At 39.2% G+C, this 27649-nt stretch overlaps 1 protein-coding gene across 5 annotated transcripts in view; it reads right to left on the reverse strand.

Moving 5' to 3' along the window:
• Window positions 1-27649, reverse strand: part of gdpd5b (glycerophosphodiester phosphodiesterase domain containing 5b) — a 41411-nt gene that overhangs the window by 6497 nt on the left and 7265 nt on the right. For all 5 annotated transcript variants that reach the window (XR_014270819.1, XR_014270820.1, XM_082502694.1 and 2 more), the window contains exons 2-10: window positions 19597-19770; window positions 9990-10093; window positions 7431-7524; window positions 7217-7276; window positions 6738-6836; window positions 5839-5932; window positions 4482-4627; window positions 3264-3346; window positions 1864-2014 (exon numbers count right to left, since the gene is read on the reverse strand). Coding sequence is in view for 3 of the 5 variants with exons in the window: in XM_082502694.1 (XP_082358820.1) it covers window positions 1864-2014; window positions 3264-3346; window positions 4482-4627; window positions 5839-5932; window positions 6738-6836; window positions 7217-7276; window positions 7431-7524; window positions 9990-10093; window positions 19597-19713 (948 nt within the window). In the remaining 2 variants the exon portion in view is untranslated. The remainder of the gene's footprint in view (window positions 1-1863; window positions 2015-3263; window positions 3347-4481; window positions 4628-5838; window positions 5933-6737; window positions 6837-7216; window positions 7277-7430; window positions 7525-9989; window positions 10094-19596; window positions 19771-27649) is intronic.

Consider the following 27649-nt stretch of genomic DNA (forward strand, 5'->3'; position numbering starts at 1 on the left):
GCAATATCTATCCACACAGTGTGCACACATGCAGTGTAAACACAAGACGGGAAAGTAATGAAGATTCAAACAAATACAGACAGCCACATCTCAGTCTTTGCACATCATGGTCTCACCTCAGAGCTAAGCTAAAGAAGGAAACATTTTAAAGCAACAAACCTGCACTTTTAGACATGGACAGATTAATGAAAAAGCAGTCCTCGAGTGACGGCTGTTTCATGTACGAGGATGACAGTGAAACATGGCACTCATCGCACCGCAGCTCCCAGTAAAGCTTTGGTGAGTGTTAACATTTTGATGAAAGCCAACGACATCATGAATGATCTAGAGATGGCACGATACCACTTTTTTATGTCCGATACCGATATCATAAATTTGGATATCTGCCGATACCGATATGAATCCGATATAGTGTTTTTTAATCAACAAAACTGTTTTTTTAAATATCTTGCTGCATTTTGTATAAGTTCATACTCAAGTTTAAAACAACAACTACACTAAAGCTATTCTGTTATACCTATATGCAAAAAAAAATATTTCATAGTTCAGCAATACTGATCAATCTAATAAACTTAAACCTACACCATCCTCCCTATTCTGGTATTTTAAAGAGTACTTAGCGTAAATATTAAGCAACCTAACTAATAGGGTTCCAACTCCCAGCAACAACAAAAATAAATAAATAAAAAATAGGAAACCACCCCTCACACTCCACCTCATGATGCTTAATCAACGTAATCAACCTTAATTTGATGCAGTGTGGAAAAAAAATGCACAGAAATCAATTATTTTTCAAGAAATATTAAATAGATTCAACATCTTTCTTCAACAAAATTGCAGACTGCACAGATGGTACCTTCCCAAAGGAAAATGTACTATAGCTTACTAGGGTATATATATTAGACTTAATAGTCACTATATACAGTAATTGACTTCTATTCATTTTACATCAAATTAAAACTTTGGGTGTAAGAGTCGGATAATTATTTATTAAAAGCTAGACATTTTAAATGAAAATAAGAAAGAAAAGTATGTCTTTGTGCCCCCTTTTCCCTGTTAATGCCCTATCGGCCCCCCTGGCTAAACTTTGCTAGATCCGCCCCTGCACAGTTACCAGCCGTCAGCTACGTAGAAAAAGATCCTCGAGTAGAAAGTAATATTAAATAAATTCTAACAACAGCTGATCAAGCTTAAACGTGCTGCTGTTGTTCAGCCGCTGGTTTCCTCCTTCTGGTGCAAAGTGGGCCAAAAACAAACCAGAGAGACGGACTCGCGACAGAAAAGCTGATCAGCTGATCATTTAAGCAGTTTCATGATTGAAGTAGCAGCCAGAAGAGGCAGTCGCTCCATATATCGTTTGGTAAGCTTAACGCAGGAATGCTTTACAAACATTCAGAGATGGACTTACACACTTGCTTTACTTCTCTCGGGGATAACTTTGTCGGAGATGAAATGCCAGGTTGCTAGCGAAGCTCCACATGCTATCCAGACCACTGACAGGTCCCGCATGCCACAGCCGCTCTATCACGTGATGCATACTGCTCCGACATGCTAACGTTCTGAGGCGAGTTACGGCGTGTTGCAAGTTTTGTGAGGTGCTTTCGTGATATTTAATGGATCGGATTACATTTTTTATTTTTCTCCGATATCCGATCCAGTAATTTAGGTCAGTATCGGACCGATACCGATACGTAATATCGGATCGGTCCATCTCTAGAATGATCAATGTGCGATGCCGTATAGCATTTATGGCTCACTGGGATAATGGCTTTTGTTGCACATCAGTGCATCCCGGCACGCTAAAGCTAAGACTACTTTCAAATAAATTCACAGATTTAGTCCTTATTAGAAACCAAGAACTACCTTGAGGAACCAACGTCCAGCGTTGAGCTGCTGCAGATCCGTCCAATTGAAAAGTGAGGCTTCGTCCATCTGTCTATCTGGAAAAACCTTCTCTACGTCTGTGGTCCTTCGCAGGGTAAAGTCACGCATCAGGAAAGGAACACCATCCATGCTAGCAAACAAAAGAATTAAGAAGTAATTAATATTTGCAGCTGATGTGTACGAGAGAGATGAAGGTTCCGAAAATAGCAGAGAAGAGATAAGAGCTGAAATCGTGCCAAAAAAGGAAAATGCTGCTGCTGACCAATATGTGAATTAAAAAAAAAAAAAAAAACAAAAAAAAAAAACCTGAGCTCATATCAAGATCATTTCCAAGAAAAGACAAAAGGAAAAAGCCCTTCCATTCTCTGTATTTGTCGTTCAAATACTAATCGGAAAAACAAACTAAGCATTTGACTAACAAATATTCTGCTAACACATATAGGTGGGTGTTTGTCTGTGTTTGAACTGTTAGTTTCCAAAACAGCATCATCATGTGTGGGGAAAAAAATAAATAAATAAAAATCATGTTCTATAGTATGAATGCGTGCACACATGAGCATTTGTCTCCAGTCTGCTTCAGGAGTGGAGTCTCTTTGTGGATCTGGCTGTCATCAGGTCTAATTACTCAGCACCGTTAGGAGCCCACCTGTCAGCAGCCTGAACATCACACACCCATTCACCTCTCTCAGGACCACACACACACACACACACACACACACACACACACACACACACACACACACACACACACACACACACAAGATTGCTTCAAAAACATCTAATCAAATTAGGATGCACTGACGGTCTTAAAACACTCTGCACTATGAAATGTGGCTCTAAAACACAAACACACACTTTGTGGCCGGCATCACTCTCCACCTCCACACAATCACTCATCCTCCATAGCCGTACATGCATGAGTAGACATGGGCACCCACTATTCATCATATAGCACGGCCACTGGAGTATCCACCCACCCAATTTCCTGCCTTCCTCCAAGTGTGCCTCTCTGAGCTCAGCCCGTCTTCATTATGTTGGTAAAATCATGCAGGAATTGATAACTACGGACTGCTACTATACTTAACAGCGGTATGTTCAATGCATAATGCCTAAGATTGTCCCTTTGGTATTTGGAGTACACAATAATAATAAAACAAAAAACAAAATCCCAAGCAGGTCTAAATGTGATACGTGGTCCTGTGTGACGTTAGTCCTGAACTGATTGAGAAATTTTTGAAAAGCCAGTGATTGTGATAATCTATGAAACCCAGTGTGTGTGTGTGTGTGTGTGGTGTGTGTGTGTTGGGGGGGGGGGGCGGGTACTAAACCTTTTATTTGCTTTGCTTTATCATTCTCTTGTATTGATTGTATGTGCGTACCTGATAGCCACGTCAGCCTCCAACCCAGTGACGTTCATCTGCAGCGCTCGCTGGAAGGACCAAATTGTGTTCTCTGGAGCAAGCTACAAACACACTCACAGTAAAGGACAAGCACAGAAATTTTTTATTTATTTTAACATATAGCCCTGTAACAATGACCTAACTTCTGACTTTTCTGAAGTTGGAGCTACATCTCTTGATAAGAAAATGACACAGAGAAAACGTTTTTACATGTATTTATAAAGCTTTCACACTCTGTCCTGTTCACAAAATAATACACACTCTGCCCTCTGAACACAAAGGATTGTGTGTAATGAAAAAAGTCACAGCTGCAGCTTGCCCTTTAACTCTTCTGGTCGAGGGTATGATCAATACCATACCATCACTTACTAGAATAGTATCATCCTATGAAAGCCTGTGAGTAAAGCTACTTGCCTGGGAACCACAGGAAAGGAATGATGCTATAATCAATACAGAGTGATTCTGGGACAAAGAGTCCAGTGATGTGATCACTGTTTCCCAGTGGGAGTCTCACAGCCTTCCACAGCCACTCCTAAATTTAGATTCCACAGTGAGAATCAATTGCCTTGCACAAATAGCACAAAAATCTGGGTGTGTTTTTGAGCGTGTGCGTGACTAACTGTTCTGAACAACCATCTTCTCGTTCCTTCTAACAGTTGTGTAATACTCAACAGTACGTTTTGCCAAGGGCTTAAATTTGTCTGCAGGTGATGTTAAGAAGCAATGGCATTAACCCAAGCACATAAATCAATCATGCAAAAATGCACTTTGCTTACAGATCATATGTTAATGTGGCTAACCATTCCAGCTCCAAGTAAGAGTCTAACTGGTGCTTAAAAAAAAAAAACTACAAACAACACTTTGTCTTTGGCTGGGTTACACCGCAGTCCAGAAGAACATGTAGGTATGGAGCGCTCCCAGCTCACATAGTTTTTCTATTTTTCAGTTGCACACAAGTTAATATGCTGACACAGTCCTTTTGTTTTTCATTCAGAAAAGTGAGAAAAACAAAACAAGGGACTAATATAAAAAAATAACAATATAAAGCAGCACAATTTTTCCTGGGACTCTGGGAGCCTTGCTGCTAAGCCAATATCAGGACTCTGTATGTTACTGTACGAACATGTACATCAATTTATTTATTTATTTCGTTTTAAATTCTCATTCAGAATGGAAGCTGGGCATCAGCTGACTCACCATAGGGGCTCCTTGATGGCCAATAACAGCAGGGCGTGGTTTGAGGGTGGCTGGGTCCATGATGCAGGGAGAGGTGATATGTAGGGGCACCACGTAGAGTGCTAGTAACACACTGACATACAGCAAAACCACCACCACCTGGAACACTGGAAGAAGATATGCAGCATCAACATAGTTACAGTTGTTAGCTGTGATATAATGAAGTCTAGTTTGACTTTGGGGAAATTTGCTTTTATGATGACTACTGTAAGAACACTCCAATAGGAGCATAGCATAATAACTGGAACAGGGGAAATGAGTAACACAAAATCTACCATTCAGCACCTCCAAAGCTCACCAAACAGCTCATTATACACAGTTTGTGAAAGATGCTAGGTGCTAGGAGTGTGCCAAAATCAGTTACCTGTGCAAAGGCAGTAAATATCTGAATGTTCAGCAGTGCTTAAAACTACACAGTGGCCAACAACACATCCATCGGGGCCATAGAGATTACCCTGTGTCCAACTCTGTATGAGTGTGTAATAATGGCTGAAAGTGGGCACCCACACACAGGAATGTATTTGTTTCAAGGTCAGCTCCGGGGCGGGGTTCAGTAGCCAACTCTTGTTACACACAGGAGACTCACACAACCCTCATCCACCCTCTCACTCGCACACACACACACTCATACCCTCTTTGATATTCAGTTGCTGTTCTGCACTGAATAAGATAAATTTTGCCAAGACCTTTTCACCTCATCAAGTATATATATATAAAAAAAAAAACACCCTCAAACATAAACATAAAAAATGAAGCCAACAACTAAACAGTCAGGCAAGTTATTTTCCATCTTTCAAAGAGACAAGGGCAAATTCTCTTGAGCAATGATCATTTAGATGTATCAGGTTTTATCACTAAAGACACATTTATCTTTGAAAAAAACAATAACTTGTAAGTAATTAGCACTTAATGATATACCATTAATGCATCAGTTTTTTGGTAGCCAACACTGTGGCTCCCCCTTGTTCAAAATCTCAAAATCATAAATCACAAAGACTTTCAAGTTCTTTTTAGGTGTCTGCTTTACAGACACCAGTGGCAGTGAGAGTGAGGACAGAGCACACATTCAGAGCTAACGATCCCCACAAAGAGTCCTGAAATCAAGGACAAACAATTCAAAATGTCCTGGGTGGAAAACATCACATGAGACCGGAGGAATGTTCGTTATCTTGGACACCCTGGGTGGAGGTCTTGGCCTCTTGTCTACATAGTGTTAATCATTCACAACTCCTCCTGTGTATGTGTGTGTTTGATCTGTGGCTGATGGTAACGTCAGGTAAGAATGGACTTGAATGTTGTGTTACAGAAGCACACATACTCATTTTTTCTGCACGGGTGACCTGTCCAGCCACAATCCAAGATAGTGCCGTGACTGCGGCGAGAGCCCCGATGTGCAGGAACGGGCCTGTAGCCTAAACAGAGGTGTGATGCGGGGGTATGTAGACAGAAAAGGTTAGAGAGAGTTAACGATTGAGTAGAGGAGGAGAGAAACAAAGACAAAGAAGACAGAGAGACATGGAATTACAGATATTATCTGGAGTTGAAGCACTGGCAACACTATTTAGAGATAATAGCTGTAATTTGTAATGGCATTTAATTTTAATGGCCACAGTTGGAGTCAAATCATGTGTCCACTTCAATCACACATTTCTGGTGGTGCAACAATCCCAAACGGACACACTAACTATAAGGTTATTTAAACTTCTCTGATGTAATTTAATTTTAGAGACACTGCAGTTGCTGTAGTACCGCATAGACAGTTTACATGATTACACATTCCTCCAAATGGCAAGCAGCAGAGTATCAACTGCTACAGCAGGCACACAACGATTATTTTAAAGGGACATTAAAAAAAAAAAAAGAAAAAAAAAAAGCTGTATATGGATGTACAAGATGGACCGATTGTTGTAGACCCTGATGTGTAGTGTAGGAATTACACCAGTTTAAATGGGCATGTGCAAACCTCCACAGCACTACAAAGGAGAGACACTTCAGTCCACCCTGGCTGTCTCTGTGAAAGAAAACTGATTATAGCTCCATTACTGAGCCATTATTATATCAAGGCCGACAACCTCTGGTCAAAGTGTTGGTTGTTGTGTGAAAATAACACTGTGCCTCTCGCCTGTGGATCACAACACTCACTTTAGTACGGAACCTAAGCACCAGCTGTGATGTCTACCCATCACAAGTAGTTTAGGGTGATTTAAGTCTGCTGACCTGCAGGGAGATGGGGATGACATCCCACTCTTGCGCCCATGTTTGATTGACAGATATGACCCCAATGATGGTGGTGAGCAAGGCAGCAGTAACTCCTATCTGTGTGGAGAAAGAGGGAGAGACACCAAAAGAGGTTGTTTGTTTAGACACACATATGCACCAGAATAACCCAGAGTAGCTCGCAGCTCTTTCACATCTCAAACAGTGTTTGGTAACTGTATTTGATTTGCTGACAGCATTTCTGAACAGCTTGTTTTCTGGGATTTTGCAACTCTGCTGGGACAACTCCAAACTATAAGTTGGGAAGTTCAGCTGATCAGCAACGATTGGACACAGCGACACACACAAACACTAAGTAAACACATAACAGAGTTAAAAATACATATGTAAAACTCGCCCGCCCCCCTCCCACCACCCATTTTTCACAAACCACACACAGACACATTAACAGTTGCTCAGCTTCACATTTGGCATGTTACCTTATGAAGCCAGTGCAAATTTAACTGCTGCCCAAGTGCAACGTGGCAAAGTGCTAAAACCTGAAGAGAAAGACAGAAAGAAACAAGAACAAGGTTCAGAACAAGCCTGCTGCCTTACAGATCTCAACTTGCTAATCGTTGTTATGTAAGTGGTTACCATATCTGGCAACACATGAAGACAATTTTAAAATCTCTTCAACGATATGTGACTCACAATTAGAAAAGCAATATAGGTGAAGCCAGCAGCGGTGGTGGCTAGGATGGGAACAGTGCCATCACTCCACTCCCCAGAGCGGTTGTACAGGAACCTGCAGAAACAAGGATAACAACATTTCTTGTCTTCATCACACCTAATAAAAAAAGGGTGTGAAGGCTTGTGAGAATAGAGTGTCAGTGTATATATGTGTCCCTATTTTCTCCCACCTATTATCGGCCGTTTTTCTTTCTTACAAAACAAACATGACTGACAAACTACCAACAACATTATGTTAGATTAGCTGCAGAAGTCCACAAAGAAGCAGACTTGTACAAAGAGACAAAATGATGCAATCTACAGTTGAAACATGACATTGATGTAGAAAGCTGAAAATGGAAACTATTGGTTTACTAAAGGTCTCTGATTGACAGGCAGACATCAATAAAGTGCTCTCAAGCTTTGTGTTAGCAACAATAATGCACAGACTCTGCACAGTGACCACAGACACTGTTTCTGTGCCACAGGGAAAATCTGACAAAAATAGATTATGTAACATTATTAATGGATGGTTGGACAAATTATTGAGGACTGGCTTCTGTTTTATGGGATGCTTTACTATAACATGCAACTACATATAGCTATATATAGACATAAAAATATACGCATGCTACTCTGAGTTTAAATCCTCTGAAGAGTGACACTGGGTGTAACACCAGGTCCACAGCTGCAGAGAAAAGACGAAGTGCCTGAATGTATTTGTTTCTGTGCATTTCTTTGGGTGTGGGTGTGCACATTTTTAAATGACAGCTAGGTCCTTTACATTCAAAGCCTTGTGCATGATTCTAGTGGCATAGAGCCACAGCAGGGTCACTTAGTGCAGATGCTCCTCAGCCCTTTGTGAATGCTTTTTATGCTACACATGGACAGAGATACTCCCTGCAGCTAAATCACTCAGTCATAAAGATAGGGATGGCAATTGCTGCGATCATCTCTGGAAATCCCACAAAAGCAGGGTAAAAAGAAGGAAATTTGCTATAAAGAGGGATGGCAAATGTCTATTGGAGATGTAAATGTGGATAAATACACACAACTTAGACAGCAGATAAAACTGGACTGTCTGCAGAACTCCAAAGAGGATGGCAAACATAGCCAAAGGAAAAGGTCAACAGGGGGCATTGTAGTCTACTACAGCTCCATATATTCTTGGATACTACTAGGGTTGTTTTGCATGACTCAAAAATAATTCTTATTTATCCTGCCCTGGGTTTGGTGCAGCCACTCAGTTCAACCACTGTCTGGAACAGCCCGTTTTAGCTCCCTTTCATATAACTTTCTACTGTCTGGCTGCCCCTCGCAGACTCGATCTAAACAGGAAATGGGTGAGCTGTGCACCTAAGATGGTCATTTTAGGGATATTTGCTTTCAGTTAAACTGCAAAGGACCATGAGTGGGGAAAAAATAATAAAAAAAAATCTACCCAAAACTAGTCTGAGGCCTTTAGGCCCATTTTAAGGCCCAGCTTTGTTACTTATTGTGAATCAAAAGCTGGGCCTTAAATGAAAAAAGAGCTGGGAGATCACTGAAAACTACAGAGGTGAAGAAACGAGGAAAGGTAATGGAAGCAACGGATGATAATAAGAGGAAAAGGTGACATTGTTGCAGAGATCCCTGAGAGGAGAACAGAGAGAGGAGAGGGAGGGGAAAGTTTTCATCACCATCATGTGATGTCTGCATACTCTTTAGAGATTTTGCACTAAAATGGAAACATCAGTGTCGCTAATCAGTTAACATTGCCTTGCATTTAGTATCCTAAAAGGCTCAGTTTCCACAGACATTGATTAAACCCATTCCTCAACCATAAACACAGGAGGCCTTCACTGAATTTTTCTTTTAGTCTAGGATTAAACCGTAGTGTCCGCTCTGTGAGAAGATGTAAGTGGTTGTCCCAAAAAACAGTAGTGGGTTAACAAATACAAATGTATATTGTCAAATATACATTTGTTCGATTAAATGTGGCCCAGGACTGAGTGGTGTACAAAACAGGAAGTTGATGGGTGAGGACCTCTGTGACGTAATGGTGTAATCTGCACAGGGTTGGGTGGTCTCTGTTCAGATTAATAATGCCTTGATTATACTCCGTTGCAGACACGGACAGCTGAAGAGTCGAGTGGTCGTTCCTATTTGACTTCTTTGAAGTTCGTGGCCTTTGGTGCATGTGTAGTTGGTGCATTGTAGAATAAATTATTCGCAGACAAGACTGCATAGTCACAAAATGCTAAAATAAATAAATAAAAACCCCAAAAAACCCCAAACAAAAAACAAAAACAAGCAGGCAGATGTCCCTACAGACCCTTGCGCTCACTGCTTTTCACTGATTGTGAAATGTACGTCAGTCAGATCCGAGCGGACCATAGCTGATTGAAGGTGCTGGAAGTATAATTGAGGCTTCTGGCAGAAAACAGGTTAAACTGATTGTTTACAAAAACAACAAGCCAACAAGTAAGGGTTGAATGTGTTTACAGCCAAAACTATATGCTGGCAGCCTCTGACAACACACAGGGGCACTTTTGTACTCACCAGTTGAACTCGCTGTAGTCATTATGTGCCTCCCACCAGAAGTAGAACCAGACAAGCAGGAGACAGAAGGTAAGGAGGAGGATCAGGGACCACAGAAGCTCCCACTGCACACACAGACACACAAACAATTATTTATGTGGCTCCTCCATATTTAATTATAACAGACTTGAGAAGATGACTTAAGTCCTTTTGACAATAATAAAAACAACTGAATTACAAACAATCTGCTGAATTCTACACACAGTAATAGAGACACTCTGTATAAATTATTGGATAGACAGTCACAATTTAAGTACCACAGGAGAGACCAGCAGAGTTCATAATAAGTTAACTTTTCCTAAACTTACCTGAGCACATGGCACCAAACTGACCCGAGTATTCCCTTATACACTTTGCTCATTAGCAAGGAACAGCTTTTAATAAAGTTTGTATGCAAGCTGACTAATTACTGTCCTCATCTCCATGCACTTTGGCACTATGGCAAATATTAAATGGGCTAAATCTTCACAGAGACAGAAAGAGACCCTGAGGACATGCATAAGAGGTGATGAGCACACAGGCATTTCCATCGTTCTCAGCAAACTTTAAATACATCTACGGTTGTGCTATTATCCAGACAAAAACCTTCTGACCTTTTCTTAAAGCAAAGAAGCTTGATTTAAGAAAAGCTCATTGTGCCCTGATGAACTAAGCATCAGCAATGATTGCTCACAAACCCTTAGGTAACGCACACAAAGCTGATTGAATAAACCCCGTGGGCTAAAGAGTAATGAGACTTTAAATGATTTGATACCAGTGACATGCAGTGAGTTTTGTGGAAATCATACACACAGTTTGATCACAGTTATATAAAAAGTCAGAGTTTTGTGTAATCTGGACCAATTGCATGATACACATTTACTAAGAAAATCGACTTTTCAAACCTGCTCCTGGGTCAGAAACAAGTGTCTGTAACTGTAGTAAATGTGTGGTGAGTCTATAGGAAGTCTGAGACGGTCAGCCAAATATCTGCATGAAGTTTAAAGATGTTGCTTATAGAATCTGGTATGTATAAAAATTACATCCAACTAATAAAATAACTGATTAATAAAAGAAAACTGTTTTTACTAGTTTAAGCTTCTTTATTTGTTGTATTTGTTTATCTTCTGTAAGTAAATTTATATTTGAAGAGCCACTTTGAGTTCCCAGAAACCATTTATGAATATTTTATAACAATAATTAATCTTTAAAAAATGAAAGAATAGACAAAAACAAAACAGATGAATGTATCCTTGCTTTTGGCCTAAACATCAAAAAACATAAGTATAAAAAAAAACTTGTGAGCTTTATGTGGGTTGTAGTGTTAAGATAAAGTCACTTGGTTAAATAGCCTAAGCAGCTAAAATGCACCACTGCTGAGTGCTGAGGATCAGATCATTATCACCTCAACCAGCTGATGTAAGGCAGTATGCCTGACCTGCTTTTATCAGCTCTCATTTTCAAGGTGTGTGGGTGGGTTGGTTTTTTTTTTCCTCTCTCGTTCTTTTTTTTTTAAATATTCAAAGCTTTCCAAAAGCTGGAGCTAAAGGTTTGTGGATCATGAATAAGCTTTTCAGCTTAAAATGATGTTAAACACAGCATCTAAATGCCATACTTTGACCTCAAACTAGTTTTAAGAGCTTCCTTAAATTTCAGCATGCCGATCATATTCAGACTCTTATGAAATTCCTGATGGAACATGTTATTTCACTAACAAAAAAAAAACACTACAATAATAATGAATAAATAAGCCTCTCAAAAACACTCAGTTATTTTCTGAAAAACAACTACTGCTTAGCTTCCACTGCAAAATAACAAACATTTACCTGGATCCTTCCTAACATTCAGATAACAGCTCAGCGTGGTTACAAAGAGGTTACACTGATCTCTGTGGGAGGAAGAGCTGTGTGTGACAGGCAGGTCTGGCCCGGGTTCCCATGGCCCTTAATGACTACCTGGAGACACCTGGGAGAGCAGACCTTGAGAGGAGCCATTGTTTGGCCTGCCCCCCCTCTCATTAAATGCTCCACCTTCTCCTTTTCTTTGGATGAACCTGAGAGAGCTGCTATGATGCACAAAGTCTTTACTACTAATACGGAATGAATATGAATATGGCACACAAGGAATCAAACAAGACAACCACAAGTCAAGAAGAAAATTCTTAAAAAGATCATCTTGTTGGGTCTGTTAGTCCGTCTTCCTGTTTCCCAGCTCACTCAGCAGCAGAGCTCATTCAGTCAAAGATGACTTGACCTGCCCTCGTAACGTCACATTACCATTCTGCACAGCTGGCTTTTTATCCGGGCAAAAGAACACATGACACAGACCAACAGCGGGCCAACGGAAATCTATGAAAATTCAAAGCAGCTCTGGGAAACAGTGTTTGAAAAGCACTCCAACACTTCTCCAGGCTTTATTATGACAACATTTCCAAGTAGAGTGCTAAGTTGTTTGACTCTTTAGGAAATCACAAGAGCATATTCTCCTGAGGAAGACCAGTTATGTAATCAAACTTAGAATCTAAGTTATGCTTATTTATCTTATATGTATAATCTTGGCTGTGTCTGTGTCTGAAATGACCATATTAAAAGGACAACATATATGATGCAGTCCATACTGCATAATGAACTAAATCAAATGCATTTCTGAAATGTTGAATAAAAAGTGCAAATATTTGAAAAGCTTGGAAGTGGCAGAGCTAACTGCTAAAAATAGAAGGATCAAATGGATCAAGGAAAATATTGCTGCAGCATATAAACACTCGTGTTAAAACCTTAAAAGGATACATTCCAGAAAATCCTCCGCTTGCACTTTGTTCACAAAACTCTGCAAGTAGTGGAGACAAATGCCATAACAAGCTTTTACCTACAATGTTGATATGCTGCTTCTACAAAGCATCGACATCCCTTCAGTCACATAAAGCATTCATCATTTATGAAATGGTACTGTACTTTATGCTCTGTCAAAAAAATATATATACAGGCTGCCTAAGAAAACATTAAATAGTGTCAAAATAATAATATTTGTGATTCTCTATTGCACTCAAGAAAACGACACCAGTGAATTCATATCTGGAAAAGTCAGGTATGGAGCACAAACCGTATGTGGTGTGGAAAAATATACCTTTTGCTCTTTTTCCCAAGACAGCTGAAAGCAGAGAAAACATTGCTGTTTTAAATTAAAAAGCTGCACAAAGACTTACTTATGGGGCCAAGGGCTCTGAACAACCCCTGCACAGGATAAAATAAAAGTAATAAAAAGGAAGTCTAAACAAATTTATATGAGTTACTCTTCCCCACCTCCTTCTTCAGCAGCATTTTATTTTTAACTGCTCACAGCAGGGCCAATACAGTGGATTATTACTGCAGCAGCCAACAATATATTAAATAAAGCCTACTGGATTGTTCCTCTGTCTGCAGTAATGTTCTTTTGAATTTTATGGTTTAAAAACAACTCAAAATGTCAGCTCGAATTCAGTGTCTTCCCCTTGTTGCAGCTTAGTAAATATTCCCATTAGAGTGCAGCTAAAGGCATTTGGAATGTTAAGTGGGAATGAATCAACCTAACTCAACCCAACACTTACTGCAGACATAAATAAGGGGTGAAAAAAAATCCACAAAAACAACAGCAAAGAATCTCAAGAAAGCAAATTCAGCAAATGGTCATGCCCATGGGTTCCATACTTTCAGGCAGCAATTGAATTTGCATTAAAAGGAATCCTTATATTATGAATCCACTTTAGAGCTTGTAAATTTGGATGGACTACCACAAAAGGTCTTTAATTCCCAAACTGTTGATGTGTTACTTTTGTTAGACCCCTGGAATCAAAGTTGAAGGTCTACAGTGAAATCACTCCTTGACCGCATCATTTCGAATCCACTGTGGTAGCTTTTGTGGAGATTTGCTAGCTCCTTCCAGTTGGTACTTTGTGACAGATAATTGGTTCTCAGTCAAATTTAAAGCAAGGAAATCAGGTAAATACTGAACATCATCATATCTAACAAGACGGCACAATCAAGGTATCAGTGGGTAATATGCTACCTATAGTGGTTACAGAGGTTTTGATCTTTTGTCCTTCTTTTCACTGTAAGGGTGACTGCTAACTGCCAATATGGCTGATTCAATCTGTTCTGTGTTCTCCAACAATGCCTCAATATGCCAGACTGGATCGAGTCTACACAGTTTCACACTCAAGATGGTAACTATTTATACCCATGAGCTGTTCTACAACAACACTTGGACAGGGTTGCACAGAAGAAAACACGTGATGTGTGATTATTATACAGAACTGCAAATGGCCTATTGTGTATACTTTCATTTGCATCTGATTTGTAAGTGTAGCCCAGACAGAACTAGGATGTTAAGTTCCTGCATAACAACAGCAGTAACAGCAAAGATGTTAATTTCTTCAAGTTGTTCATTTTCATTTCATTTGTCAAATTTTAATTAAGATTTGACAAAACAAGTATTTGAGATCACAATCTAATGTAATCCCTAAAAATTTAATAAATACGAGGAGATGTACCAAAATAACTAACACAAGTTAAAAACTAATTTTGATAATTTGTGACATTAAAATAAATACTGTACAAACACAGAGTGCACACTGTGAGACAGACTGAACTACACATTCTCACAGACTACATCTTAAATTGACCGAGCTACAAAAAGAAAGACACATTTAAATAATTATTGTGAAAGTAACACAGTCAAAATTCATCATCTTGTCCAAATCTGCTTTGATCACTGAACCTGCTCCTCTGCTCCTCTGTCTGCAGCTTCACCTCCTCAGGCCGGGAACATTTTTGGCTGCTGTGCTCTGATTTCACTCTATTTGCTCAGATTATTTCTGGTGTTAATGACAACTTCTCTTAAGTACACATTTACATTACAGATTGATTAAAAAAAAAAAAGAAAAAAGCTAATCCAACTGCCCAATGGTGGAATGTCACAACTTTAATAGTCTTTTGTTTTTTTATGCTTTGGATATATTGCATATTGTGTCACCAAATGTATTCAACAGATATCAGATTTATTTACTTCCTAGACATTGGTCAGGCTCTGCAAGAAACAATTAAATGATACATTTAATTAGACATGGCAGCTTGACACAGTATGCTGCAATTAAACATGCCAACACTGCAGGATGCTGCTTAATTTCCTTCTGCTACCACAGATCAATACAGGCAGAAAAAACCCCCAAAAAACCCTTTTCCTGTAAACTCCAACCTAACATGCTCCGCTCTCCTTGCCTCCATCTTCACTGGACATAACACCTCAGTCACTTGTCACATTCCTGAGCAGATCCAGTTAAGTCTGACATTTCACACAAGCCGAGTAAGCATTTTAAAATGCAGCTATATTACCAGCCTGCCAATAGCATGAGTGGGAAAAATAATTCAAGGCCACATTACTACTTTTATCATAAAAAACAAAAGAAAAAAAAACTAATTCCATACACAAGATTCAGTTTAAGTAATTTTGCATATATGAGAAATGTACACACAGCCAGCATTTCTTCCTGAAACATGAAGTACACCCATCTCAACCCTGTAGATCAGTAAACTCTCGGTCAAATGTTCAAACATGTTTCCAACCATAGGAAGGTCTGGATAGGAGACCATGTAAAAAAAAAAAAAAAAAAAAAAAAAAAAAAAAAAAATCCTAAAAAACAAAGAATGCACTTCAATTACATGCTGATTGATTTAAAATCCTCTGTGTACAGAAGCAGATATACACTATGTGTCACTGTCCAATAGCTCTAACTTTAGACATTTACTAGATGTTACTTGCTTGAAGGAGGCCACACATTTTAGAATTTGATCCAAACAGTGACTTTTCAACACAGGGGTGAGGACGCACACACTGGGAAGAAGTTCAGGGATTTTCTAATCAAAGCAGATAAAGTAAGTATGTTAGCAGAGTTGCGGTACTTTGTTTCACTTCCTTAACAATAATAATTTGCGTCTGCCATAAAAAGAAAAAGAAAAAAAAAAGACTGTAAATGCAGAGGAAAAAAAAGATATCTGCAAAATGTTCATGTCCAAGGCAACAGTCCAGAACAGAAATACACTGCACATATATTTAATCCAACAAGTGCGTAGGAGACGGACAAACCGGTCCAATGCAGCAAACAGACTAATGTTAAATGTCTAGTCTGTCAAATCACTGGTCCAAAAACTAAAACTCGTAAAAATAAGCTGCTGTTCATCAGTTCCAAAGAAAAGGAACAACTGTTATAATCTAATACTGTTCAGTCTTCAAATATCTTCCCTTTTTATCTGCTAGCACAAAAATTCAATGTTGCAGAGCAGCAATCGCTTCAAGTAACTGCTAGCTCTAGCTCCTGTCCAGTATTTCACAAGCCAGGGCAAATGTAGACCACAAGATTACCAAAGCTTTGCTTCTATTTTTGAAGCCTTTGTCCCACTGAATTGTAAAGACTGGCTAGATGGAAATACTTTCAATTATTACTGAGAGGCCAGATCGGCTTGCACTGTGTGACGTTGGCAGTCTTCCTACAAAGCACCTTGAACAGACAGGAGGCAGCGTCACTAAGGTAGCCAGTCAACCCGAACGACTCATTAGAGTGAACAAAGATGAAAAAGGGAGAGAAACTACACAACCCACTTGTGGATTATAAACGGGTCTATAGTTGTTGCTTGCTTGTCAAGCTCCTGTGATTCGCTGAGGTCCAGTTACACATACCTGACACCAGCTCCAAGTCGCAGTTTGCTTACAGAGATCAGTGAAGGTGCAGTTTTTTATGAAATCACCACATTGTAAACTAAGAAACATTCTCTATGGAAATCAAAAGTAATTTTTTTCCAGTATCAGCACTGACAATTTTAAATATTAAATGAATCCAAATGAATTAAAATAGACTGAAGGGTCCATTTTTGCACTGGAGTCAAGATAAGTGCTACCCAGCACCACAGGTTCAAAACAAAGGATGAGCACCTTGGGGGAGTGGGGGTGCTGACTTGGTAACATTTATTCATTTGTGCTTGTAACAGGAAACAGAGCTACACTGTGTCCAGGTCCCTCCAAACAGGAGGAAAAAATGAGGTCCAGTGTATTCCATTTATGAAATGCAGGTAAATATACCCTTTTTGCCTTGCTGTGTTATTTCTGTGTGTTTACTTATACACCTAAACAGGTTTATATAGGTAATTTGCTCACATCAGTGTGTGTGTGTGTGTGTGTGTGTGTGTGTGTGTGTGTGTGTGTGTGTCTGTCTCCGCTTGTGCCCTTTGTTTCTGCCAGTTTAGAGTATATTATATGGGCATAAATAAATGAATGTAAACAAAGACATGTGCTGTGTGTTTGAGTCTGTTGGAGCAACATAACCCAAGTGTCCTTCCGAAATAGCAGAAAGAAAGGTCACCTTATGCAATACTTTTGGCATCCAGCTAATATTAATGGTGCTGCAATTTTATAAAAATGAGCCAAATGAGCCTTCAAAATTAAATTGTTTAAAATGTTTTTTTCCCCATTTGGTGGTAATAATTACAAATGACTTGGACCCCAAGGTCTGCTGACCTGTCAGTGATAAATGAGACCCTTCTACAGAATGCTTGCAGGGTTTTCTTTACGTGACAAGTTTGAAGTTCAATAATAACAACACGCGCACAAAATCTAAATCAACCTTTTTTAAAATTTAAAAAAAAAAGAAGAAGAAAAAAAAAGGGTGCAGAGTGTATGTGATGACATACAGGTAGAAACAATGGAGTATTATAACTTCAAGCTTGACCATAGAAAGCTCAAGGTTATTGAATGAGGGAGAAGCCAGCAAGGACATAATATGGTCACATGTATTTTTCTTAGTATGTAAATTAGGGTATTTGGAGATCATGGTGTGGATATAAAAGCACACCTCTTTGGAAGAATAAGAACAGTTTTATAGGATTTGTGCATTTTTTCAGTAGTATATTCAACAGAAAATGTAAAAACTCCTACACATCCAACTTGTTATTCAGGGCTGTGAGGAAAAAAGAAAGAAAGAAAAAACCCACACCACATTACTGTAGCAATACAATAATAATAGCTTTTAAACTTAGCAATTAAACTTTAAGGAGAAATGCCAACTTTTTAATAAAGATGCTACTCTTAAAAATGTAGGTTGAAGGTCACTGGAAGATCTATAAAAAAGCCAAGTAAGTGAGTTTAATTACTAAGCAATAAATAACAGAAAACCTTGTTTGTGGAAAGGGAGTGAAATTCTCTAAGGACTGTGGGAAACTGACCTTGGTAAAATAAATTGCGCACAGAACAAGATGATCGGATCTCATTCATCCACAACTGTGCGCTGGCACACGTGAGTGCGTGAACAGCTTCAAATTCTCTTGTAACAAAGAATGAGAGCAGGGACAGCACTGACTCCATTTCCTACTGATGTCCTTCTTGTACACAGTGTTATGTAAATCTATACACTAATCCAGCCATCATAAGAGTTTCTATACAAACAAAAGCTCTGTTAGAATGAAAGAAAAAAAAAAAAAAAAAAAAAAAATCAGGTCAGTCAAATGTCATTCTTTCAATTAACAGACTGGCTGCTAGTGTCGTTAGTATGCATCTCTAAAACAATTAGACAAACCTGAGAATACACTGTAAATAAACAGGTCGCAATTGCTGTGATGGTGTCATTCTATGATCTGTATGGGTTTGAATGCAGGCTATCCCAAAAACTGCAAATTTTTCCTTTCACTTTAATTTCAGTGTAACCTGACTTTTTATAGTCAAAAGAACCTGTGTGAGCAGCAACTCTGTAATAAAATTAGGAAAAAACTGAACTGAATCTGACAACAAAGCCTTTAATTCATGTAGCGTGCTCCTGTCTCAGAGGTTTCCCTAAAGTGTATTAGGAATGTTATGAATGATAACTCTGACTATGTTACATTTAATAGAAAAAATATGGTTCCCAGTCACATCAGCAGAGTTTTGGTTATGTCAGTCTCGTGTTGTTTGTATGCAGCAGCCCATCTTAACACTCTGAAACAGGTAACGTCAGCTGAATTGTCAGTGCTTAGCTAGCAAACAAAGGTAGTGGATGACAGTCTCTGGGGGTTGCAGCAGTCAAACAGAATCAACCTACTGTGACATTACTGTAATATTTGTTGCTCCAACTAGGCCAACATAACGACCATGAAGTCAGCCTCTGGGGGCTTCTGCCCAAGTTGTTTCCATTCTTGGCATACAGCAGCGGACTTGCCCCCCACACAATATAAGCAGAGTTGCTAAGTAGTGCAATAAACACTCGGCACCAGATTGACAGTGGACAGTGAAGGTAATGTCAAATAAACCTTGGTTTGCGTGGTACTCGCCAGGTAGGTTGTCCCAATCAACTTCGGAAAGTATTCACGCTTCTATGGATTTATTTTGTCCAAGTTTTATGCAGTTTCTTTACATAATCCCACACTGACAAAGTGATGGTGACTACAAATGATTTTTTAATTCCTTCTTGTTGTTGAACTATGTGCTATGGTACAGTGTGAGGCATTACTCTTTTACAGAAAGGAACTCATGGATAGCAATATGTACTGTACAGAAATGGTAAGGTTTCTGCATTGTTTAATAAGGGGCCTCTCACCTTGGTGGTGTCATCATGGGAGCGTTGATAGCGTTTCCATCTGCAACCATAGATCCCAGTGATGCATGACAAACAAAGCTGGCGCTCATAGACTTGGAGGGGTTGGTGTTTCACCATGCTCCTTCAGTCAGTCCGGCTTCCAGAGCTCTAACATCCCACTGGCTGCGAAGGATCCTGTGAGAAATTACAAACAGCGTTAATATTGAAGCAAACAACGCAGCAACAAATTGTTGAAACCACAAAGGCTGTGTTTGACAACCCATGGAACAAATGGAGTAACATGTCTGGCACTTTAATAGAAAACACATGCTGCCTTGAAAAGCTCGTCCTGATAAAAAGCACAGCTTCAAATTAAGACCTTGTGCATGTTTCCAATGACAACTGGGACTGCTAGCAGCTTTTCATCAATATGATCAAGGAAAAAAACATGGCAAAGAACATTGGTAAAGTGATTATCTATTGAACATCACATGACCAAGAACATGAATATATCACCCACTTATAATAGGTCTGGGACAAGACAGCGTGCAGGCACCACCTCTCCCATTAATCAGGCCAATACGAGGAAATGCAAAAGCAATACCAACAAGTGTACGTGTAATAATACAACTGTGACATTTTAGCAAAAACCTTTCAACCTCTGGGAAACTTTAAAAAGGTCAAAATGTCAACTAAACCTCCAGGTAAAGCAACATGATTGTCCTCACTACCACTTTATTTATTTTTTAATAATGTGCAGGGGGTCTCTGCATCATTTGGCACCTTATCTGAAAGTCTTACACTGCCAGCACTCACTATTAATAAGGCTACAAACCATGGTGGAGTAGCAAGGCACATTATACTTCAGAAGAAAAAAAAAAGTCTTGATTTTCCTTTCATCCTTGTCTGATGTCGTTTTAGTAAACATGGTAGGCAAGACTAGTCTGTGTTATGTGTGAATAACTAGAGTTATGAGTAATCCTCACCAATGAGCCTGCTGCTGATTCAGCATAAAGACTTTGTAATCAGCTATAATAGCAATAATGATATTACAGCGGTGCGGACTGTTATCACAAGTTTACCTCACTCTCCAGGGACACGATGGAGCCTGTTGTGCTGCAGCTGCAAAACACACATCAACCAAATCTGGGGTTGAAAGTGCAACTTTGTGTTTTCAAAGCAGCAAATGATGCATATATAATGGCAGGGTGAACAAGCCGTGTCGATGAGAGGCAAACAAACATGAATAAGAGGCTACAGCAAGATGCAGACTTGCTTCAAGCTAGTTATATTCCTTTTTCCTTGCAGCGGTTGCTAGTGTGTAGCGTACTTGCATCTGATGTTTCAAATGCAAGTACATGCAGTAATTCTGCACTCTTCCTGCTGTAATCAGGCTGTCTCAGTCTCTGGACAGCTGCTCATTAGCATCTACAGCATGGGCCACGTTTCCTGTTATTAGCGAAACTGCTCTGAAAAGGGTGGGCTAGACCCAGGCAATAATGAATCTAGCTCACCCCAGCAGGACCGCAAAGACAGTCAGTCAGTGTGTTATAAATTATTTGTGGGTTAAAATGAAAAGTGTTAAATGTAACTTCTCCAATGCAGCAGCTTTGTTTACAAGCCTTTTGTATAAGTATTATATCTTAACAAGCCAAACATTTTTTCATAAGAAAAAAAAAAAAATCTGTACTCTTACAGGACAGTTAGTCATGCTAAAGGTTATCGACTGTCTGAAGATCTGTACTTGTCAAATTCATTGCTTGTACTGTGTTGAAGAAATGAAAATCAATTCACTGATACTTGCACAGTTAATATAATTACTCAATGACTGATATAAAATTATTGCTGTCAAATAAAACCAGGCACAGAGATCACATGATTACAAAGACTCACTTCTTGTGTCCAACACAATGCACAGCCAAAATCAAACTACTTTGTAGCCAGCCTCTCTGCTGCAAAGCAGCCTAAGGGATTTAGACCTTGATCAGACTGAGCACTATTTCATGCTGCCATGGCCATTATAAGTGACATTTCTTCTCAAACCATGTCTGCCAAGTTGAAAGAGATCAGAGCCTTGTAAGGACATGATTAGGAGCATAATTACGGAAAAATATCTACAAATCTGCCAAAACACTAATGGCATAAAAATCCTCATTTTGAGGCAGCAAAGAGTTTGACATGTTTGATCATGACATTAAAAAAAAGAAAAAAAAGAAAGTGAATTGCCACCTGCCTGCACATTAAAGCCAATGTGTTGTCATCAGGGGTGCAGCAGAAATGTTAACAGAGAGCCAGAGAGAATACTTGCTATTCTGGCCAGATTCTGGAGGGGTGTACATACAGATAATGTGGCCTTAACGTAAGACGTTTGGCTTCTTCGTGGACCCTCACACAATCTTCACTTGACCACTTGCTACTCTGCGTCATCCTGTGTGTGCGCACAAATACATTGAATTGAAACTGAAAAATGTCTCAGGTTCTTTTACTGGCACGACACACAACACATCAAGTCTGTTTATAAACAAACAAAAGGGTTGATAAGCAGTTTTGAAACAAACATTTTCTGTTGAAACATGCAGCCCTAAAAAAAAAAAAAAAAAAAAAAAAAATAGTAGTGAGAGAGAATGCAAATTGGATTATGTCCCATTGTGTGATACACATGAGAAAGGAACCTCTCACATGCTTCAACTCACTGCCCAAACACTTTCTAAAGTTGATGTGGAAAAATAGCAGTAGTAAGCAGCTTTAGCTGAAATCAGGCACAGTGTAGATTGGTCAAAATGACTAAAAAAAAAAAAAAAAAAAAAGGCATCAAAATCAAAATTCAGCTCAGCTCTTCAGTGAGGAAAACACACGCACACACTTTTGACATCTTCAAAATGTTAGCTGGGGATTGTAACAAAAACCCACAGCGGTTTGGAGTTTCAGTTCAGTTAGTGGAATTACACAGTTCAAGCGCCAAAGACTCAAAACAAACAAATGATTTTAATTAATATTTTTTTAAATGAACAGAAGTCAAACAATTCGAGATTCTGAAAAGAGCTGCTTTTCACATTTCTGCTGCCGACACTGGAACAAAAAACAAATATGGATTTATGTTTGGGCTTGTCGACCAAGCCTTTAAGACAGGAAAACAAATGTGAAGCTGACACAGCAAAGTTTGGTGTGATCACAAAGGCAAACTAAAAAACACTTTCAGCACTGTCATGCCATCTCTTTGTTGACATAATGTTCCAACCGGTTGCCACAGAAACCCCTCCATGTTGTTACAGGAAAGGCTGATGTCATAACTTGTTTACCCCCAAAAGCTTCCATTCATGAAAGTGTTACATCCACTTGTACTCTCAAAGTCAAAAAAATATTACACGCCATAACTACTTTAGTTGAGATAAACATCAAACGGGCCTTTAGAATTCCACCTATTTGATGAATGATATCATCGTAAGTAGATGGAGCAGCACCGAGAGCACAGATTTGTCACCTTAAAATGGAAGGCTTATGCATTTTTCATTTTGGGGTTAAATACCCCCATCGCTCATCTCCTCAAGCCTGAATAAAAGAAAGAAATGCTCTTCCATTAATCCCTTTATCAGCATAATGTCTAAGCAAAAACTCATCAGCCAAATACAGCCCAGTGGACACAATTAATTCTTAAATAAGATGCAATGAATTAGTGAAGCCTAGTTAATTACAGCACAAGTCGTGATGTTCACCACAGACATGTTCAGCCAAGACTGGAGCTACACTATCATATTTTGCCAACATGGATGTGACACCTCTGACCACAGTAGGTGTGGAAATGTAACCACCATAAGCAGTGTGGGCTGCTCTGTCACAGTGACTCACTGAGTCACAGACACAACAACCGAGCCACAAAAACTGAAACTTTGATTAAAATCTTTCAAAAATTACACAGTAAGAAGAACAGAGCTTTCTGCATATTTAGCAACACATCAGAAGAATAGAGCAACTTTTCAGATCCTGTCACCTAAATGGCCTCATTCTGAACTCAAACAGATTAAGCGGCAAAGTCAACAAGTGCTCAAAGCTTTCGTCACACGAGAAGCAGACTTCCTGCCATTACTGTCTGTCACAAGGTGTCTGAACTTGTGTGGAGAGGAGGAGAACATGAGAGGGGTGCATGGAAAAACCCCTAAACAGCTTTTACCATCTTCTTTTCTGCTGCCTCATTTCCTCCAATCAAAAGTACACCCAGAGAAAACAGTCAGCAGGGGAGGAAATGCTTCAGCAGTTTCCCAGCAGAAAACATCGTCTTCCTTTGGTCAGGGAACTGAAAGAGACCGAGCAGCAGAGAACTGCAAGACCAAACGCAAACCTGCTAATTGTGAATAATATATTCTTAAAAAGATACTTCACAAAAACAAAAACAAAAAAAAAAAAAAAAAAAGGGGGGGGGGGGGGGGTTGCCTCTACACATCTGCTGCAAAGTAATCAAGACCATTTAAAAAAAAAACAAAACAAAAAAAAACAAACAAACCCAAAACAAGATAACTAGTGAGGATGGACCTGCTGAGAATGCAGAGAAAATGCTCACTCAAACTTTTCAGTAGATGACCCAAGGGTTACATACATAATGAAACAAGAGGAGGTCCAGGAAGTTCTGACAATGCAAAATCTGCAGCTGCATGTCATGTTCCAATACTCTGACATGCTTATTGAGATGTGCAATAGATACCTAGTAACTGAGCTCCATGGAGACCTTGCTAATGGGTGATAAAGCCTATTATAAGGAGCAAAGGGAGAGCACTGACATCAAAGCTGTTAAAGCCAGTTCATTCTAGAGGTCTTGCATTTAGGCCACGGAAGATCAATTGCACTTCAAACAACATTTCTGACACCCTCCTTTTCTTGTGTTTAATATAAACAAATCATTGTTGCTGCTTACTGTTAAGAAAACCCCATGACTTCCTGTGCACTTTAATGACAGACCTGCATCACAAGATTGCAGTGTTTACCACATCTGATTCACAGGTTAACAGTGCAATGTTGTTCACATTTATATATTTATTAATAATACAAATAATGATTAAAGTAGAAACAATATAACAAAGCCAAATAGTTCCCTGCATTACAATGCATTGAAACCTCTGCAAGTCTTAAATTGCCTAATGTAAAGATCAGCCAGGTTATGTGACATCTGAAAAGACGCGCACGCATGTCAAATTCCTATTACCGTGAGAAAGAGGCTGGTGAGTTTCCTGGGGAACCAAAAATCTGGAGACATGTTAGAACAGGCCAGTTGACTGACTGTTTAATTTCTGTGTTTATGTAAACCAACCTTTCAGGTGACGCAAGGGGAAAATAACTCCAACCAACAGATTCTGGTACATTGTGATTAATGTATAAAGATACTAATTGAGACTGCACAACATGCATTAGTAAGACAATAACAGCACTTGGCTAAGAACAACAGTTACACTTTAGTAATGATTTACAAGTACTTTTCATCCTTAGCACTCCTTAAGATAAAAACGTGTGTGTAGTGTGACAGAAGGTTCACCAATAGCTGGTGAATGTATTTACTTGGTATCATTTAGTAATTGTGGGCAAACATACTAAAATCATAAAAAATAAAAATAAAAAAGGAAGCAGATCTCATTTCAGCTGGGACACAAAAGGTCATTTGAAGTCAGCATGGTGACCTCAAGCCTATTCCTTCATGTATTCATGAGAATTAATGCAGTTTCACCTATAAGCAAAGGCCTATGGCTGTTGCATATTCAGTAACATGCTTCAGTGTTCACGCTCCCCTAGTGCTCTCAAGCTTATATCAAGATGAAGAAACAAAAAACAAAAGCAAAGCTGCATATTCAACACATGAGTAGAGAGTCGCTGACGCCAGAACATTCTGGCCTGAGAAAAGAGGAAAACAGCACAAACAAAGCTCAAATAAAGGCTCTTTGAGGTTTTTCCTGCTCATGACCAACATTTTGAACAAGTCATAATTTGCCCCATAACGTACCCCAATTTTGAAACAGACAGAATTATTAAATTAGGTGAATAGAATTAGGAGGACTTTGGAAAATGCATTATAATCGTATAGCAGTTAAACAGGACATGTTAAACAGCACGACAGTCTGAGAGTTTGTTGTCAAGGTGAAAGCAAAAATTAATGCGCTGACCAGAGATACTGTCAGTAACATTTGGTGATTAGTAATAATGATATGCAATGTGAAGTTGCAGGCGCTTAGGTACACTTATTGCCCTTCACACGCATATGAACTTAAGTCTCTTTTCTTAATCCATAGGGTTTAATATGGTGTGGGCCTACACTTTGCAACTATAACATCTGCAACTCTTCTTATGACTTGCTGTTGTTCCCAGTTCCTTCCATTTTGTTATGCCACCAAGAGTCGACTGAGTAGAGGGAAAATTTCACAACTGGACTTGTGGTGGCCTCCTATCACGGCATCATGCTGGAATTCACTGAGCTCCTGTGAGTGACATATTCCTTCGTGATTGGACGCGATTGGAATGAATGGCCAATGATTATTTTTCCACTGTTGTCCAACTGAGTTTAACAGATGAAGACAACACAGCATTTTTCTGCAATAAAGCCTGAGATTTAAAAGACCAGCTCCAGAGCTGAGCTAATTCGGAGTATTACTTTGGCTGAAAGTCAGATAGAGGACGTATTGAAAGAAGGGATGTATTTCAATCATTTCAGCAGCAAATAGAAGAATTAGTAGAGCCAGTGGGGGGTGGGGTGCAAAAACATTCAGACAATGCAGTGCTCTTCAAACTGACAGCTCATCAATCTGCAAAAATATAGGTCAGTAATAATCAGATGAAAAATAATTGATTTAATCACAGTCCATCAGTGTCTCTTAATTAGAACACTGAAAGCGGAAAGAGGAAGCGATATTATTGTCATTACATTATTTGAGCAAAACAAGGGAGCACAAGCACAGAGAAAAATCTCCCCACTCAATTCAGGGCGGGCAAAACAAGGTGTTAAGTGGGTCAAGTGATGCATCAGTAAACGGGTCAAGTAACGTTCCATTTTTTTTTTTTTTTTTTTTTTAAAAACGTAGGTAAGAATAAGGAGTGGGCTTCAGCTGCAGTATGAAGCGTTCTACATGGCCTAAAGGTGACCTAATAGTAGAATATATCTGGAAAGCACGCCACCTAAACACCCGTTTTTATCCACACTTTGAAAAGAAACATCTCAGTCAACCTTGTAGGATTTGAACTCCTTCCTGTTGTGATGTGACAGTACCGTCCTCTCATCAGCCTTGCAACTGGTTAGGCAGCTGATTGTTTGTGGGTTTGGATAATTACCACATTAAAATAAAGATCACACCGACTCCTGTCTGCTTAATGTATACATGCACTGTGCTTTCGCATCAACCTTAGGACAGCATGTGATTTCAGATGTTTCGAGGATGAGGAGAAGCATCCAGAATAGGAGGTCAATACCATAGAACAGTGTCAAGCTCTGAAGAGCTATGAGGATGGAGTTTTATGACTATGTCCAGGATACGCACACAAAAATTCACAAGGAGTCCATACTTCAAAGTTAAATATCGTGGTTTCATGTGGCAAATGGAAAAGTGCTGAAATGCTTTTAACAACTATCAAGTAGACGTACCATCTACCACATTCCCCATCTCAGTTTAACATATTAGCATGCTAACATCTACCAATAAGTAAAAAACAAAGCATGACTCAGTGTAATGCTAACATAATGATGGTATGCTAAATGAGTCAGAGAATAGCTAAAGTGACTATATTGCATCTTGGGGAGAACGAGAACATGTAAGCTAGACTAAAGTGGCTTTACACTTGAAGAAAAGTGACAGCATTTTGGTGGCTCAAAAAGAGAACAAGAAAAGAACAAGTAGCTAAAACATCTCTACAAAAACACAGCTTGTGTGTTTTAAAAAAGGAAAGAAAGCAGCAACAAAATTGCAGAACTACAAAGGATGCTTTGGGAAAGGCAAAGGAAAAGAACAAGAGCGTGTTGTTTCTTTTGTCAAAGTTTGCTTGCAGTGTATGACATCTGGATCCCATCTTATATGAAGCAGAGTGACTTATAAGCAGCTTTACAGTC

This window comes from Aulonocara stuartgranti, assembly GCF_965226115.1.
Source record: "Aulonocara stuartgranti genome assembly, chromosome: 14".
Lineage (NCBI taxonomy): Eukaryota > Metazoa > Chordata > Actinopteri > Cichliformes > Cichlidae > Aulonocara > Aulonocara stuartgranti.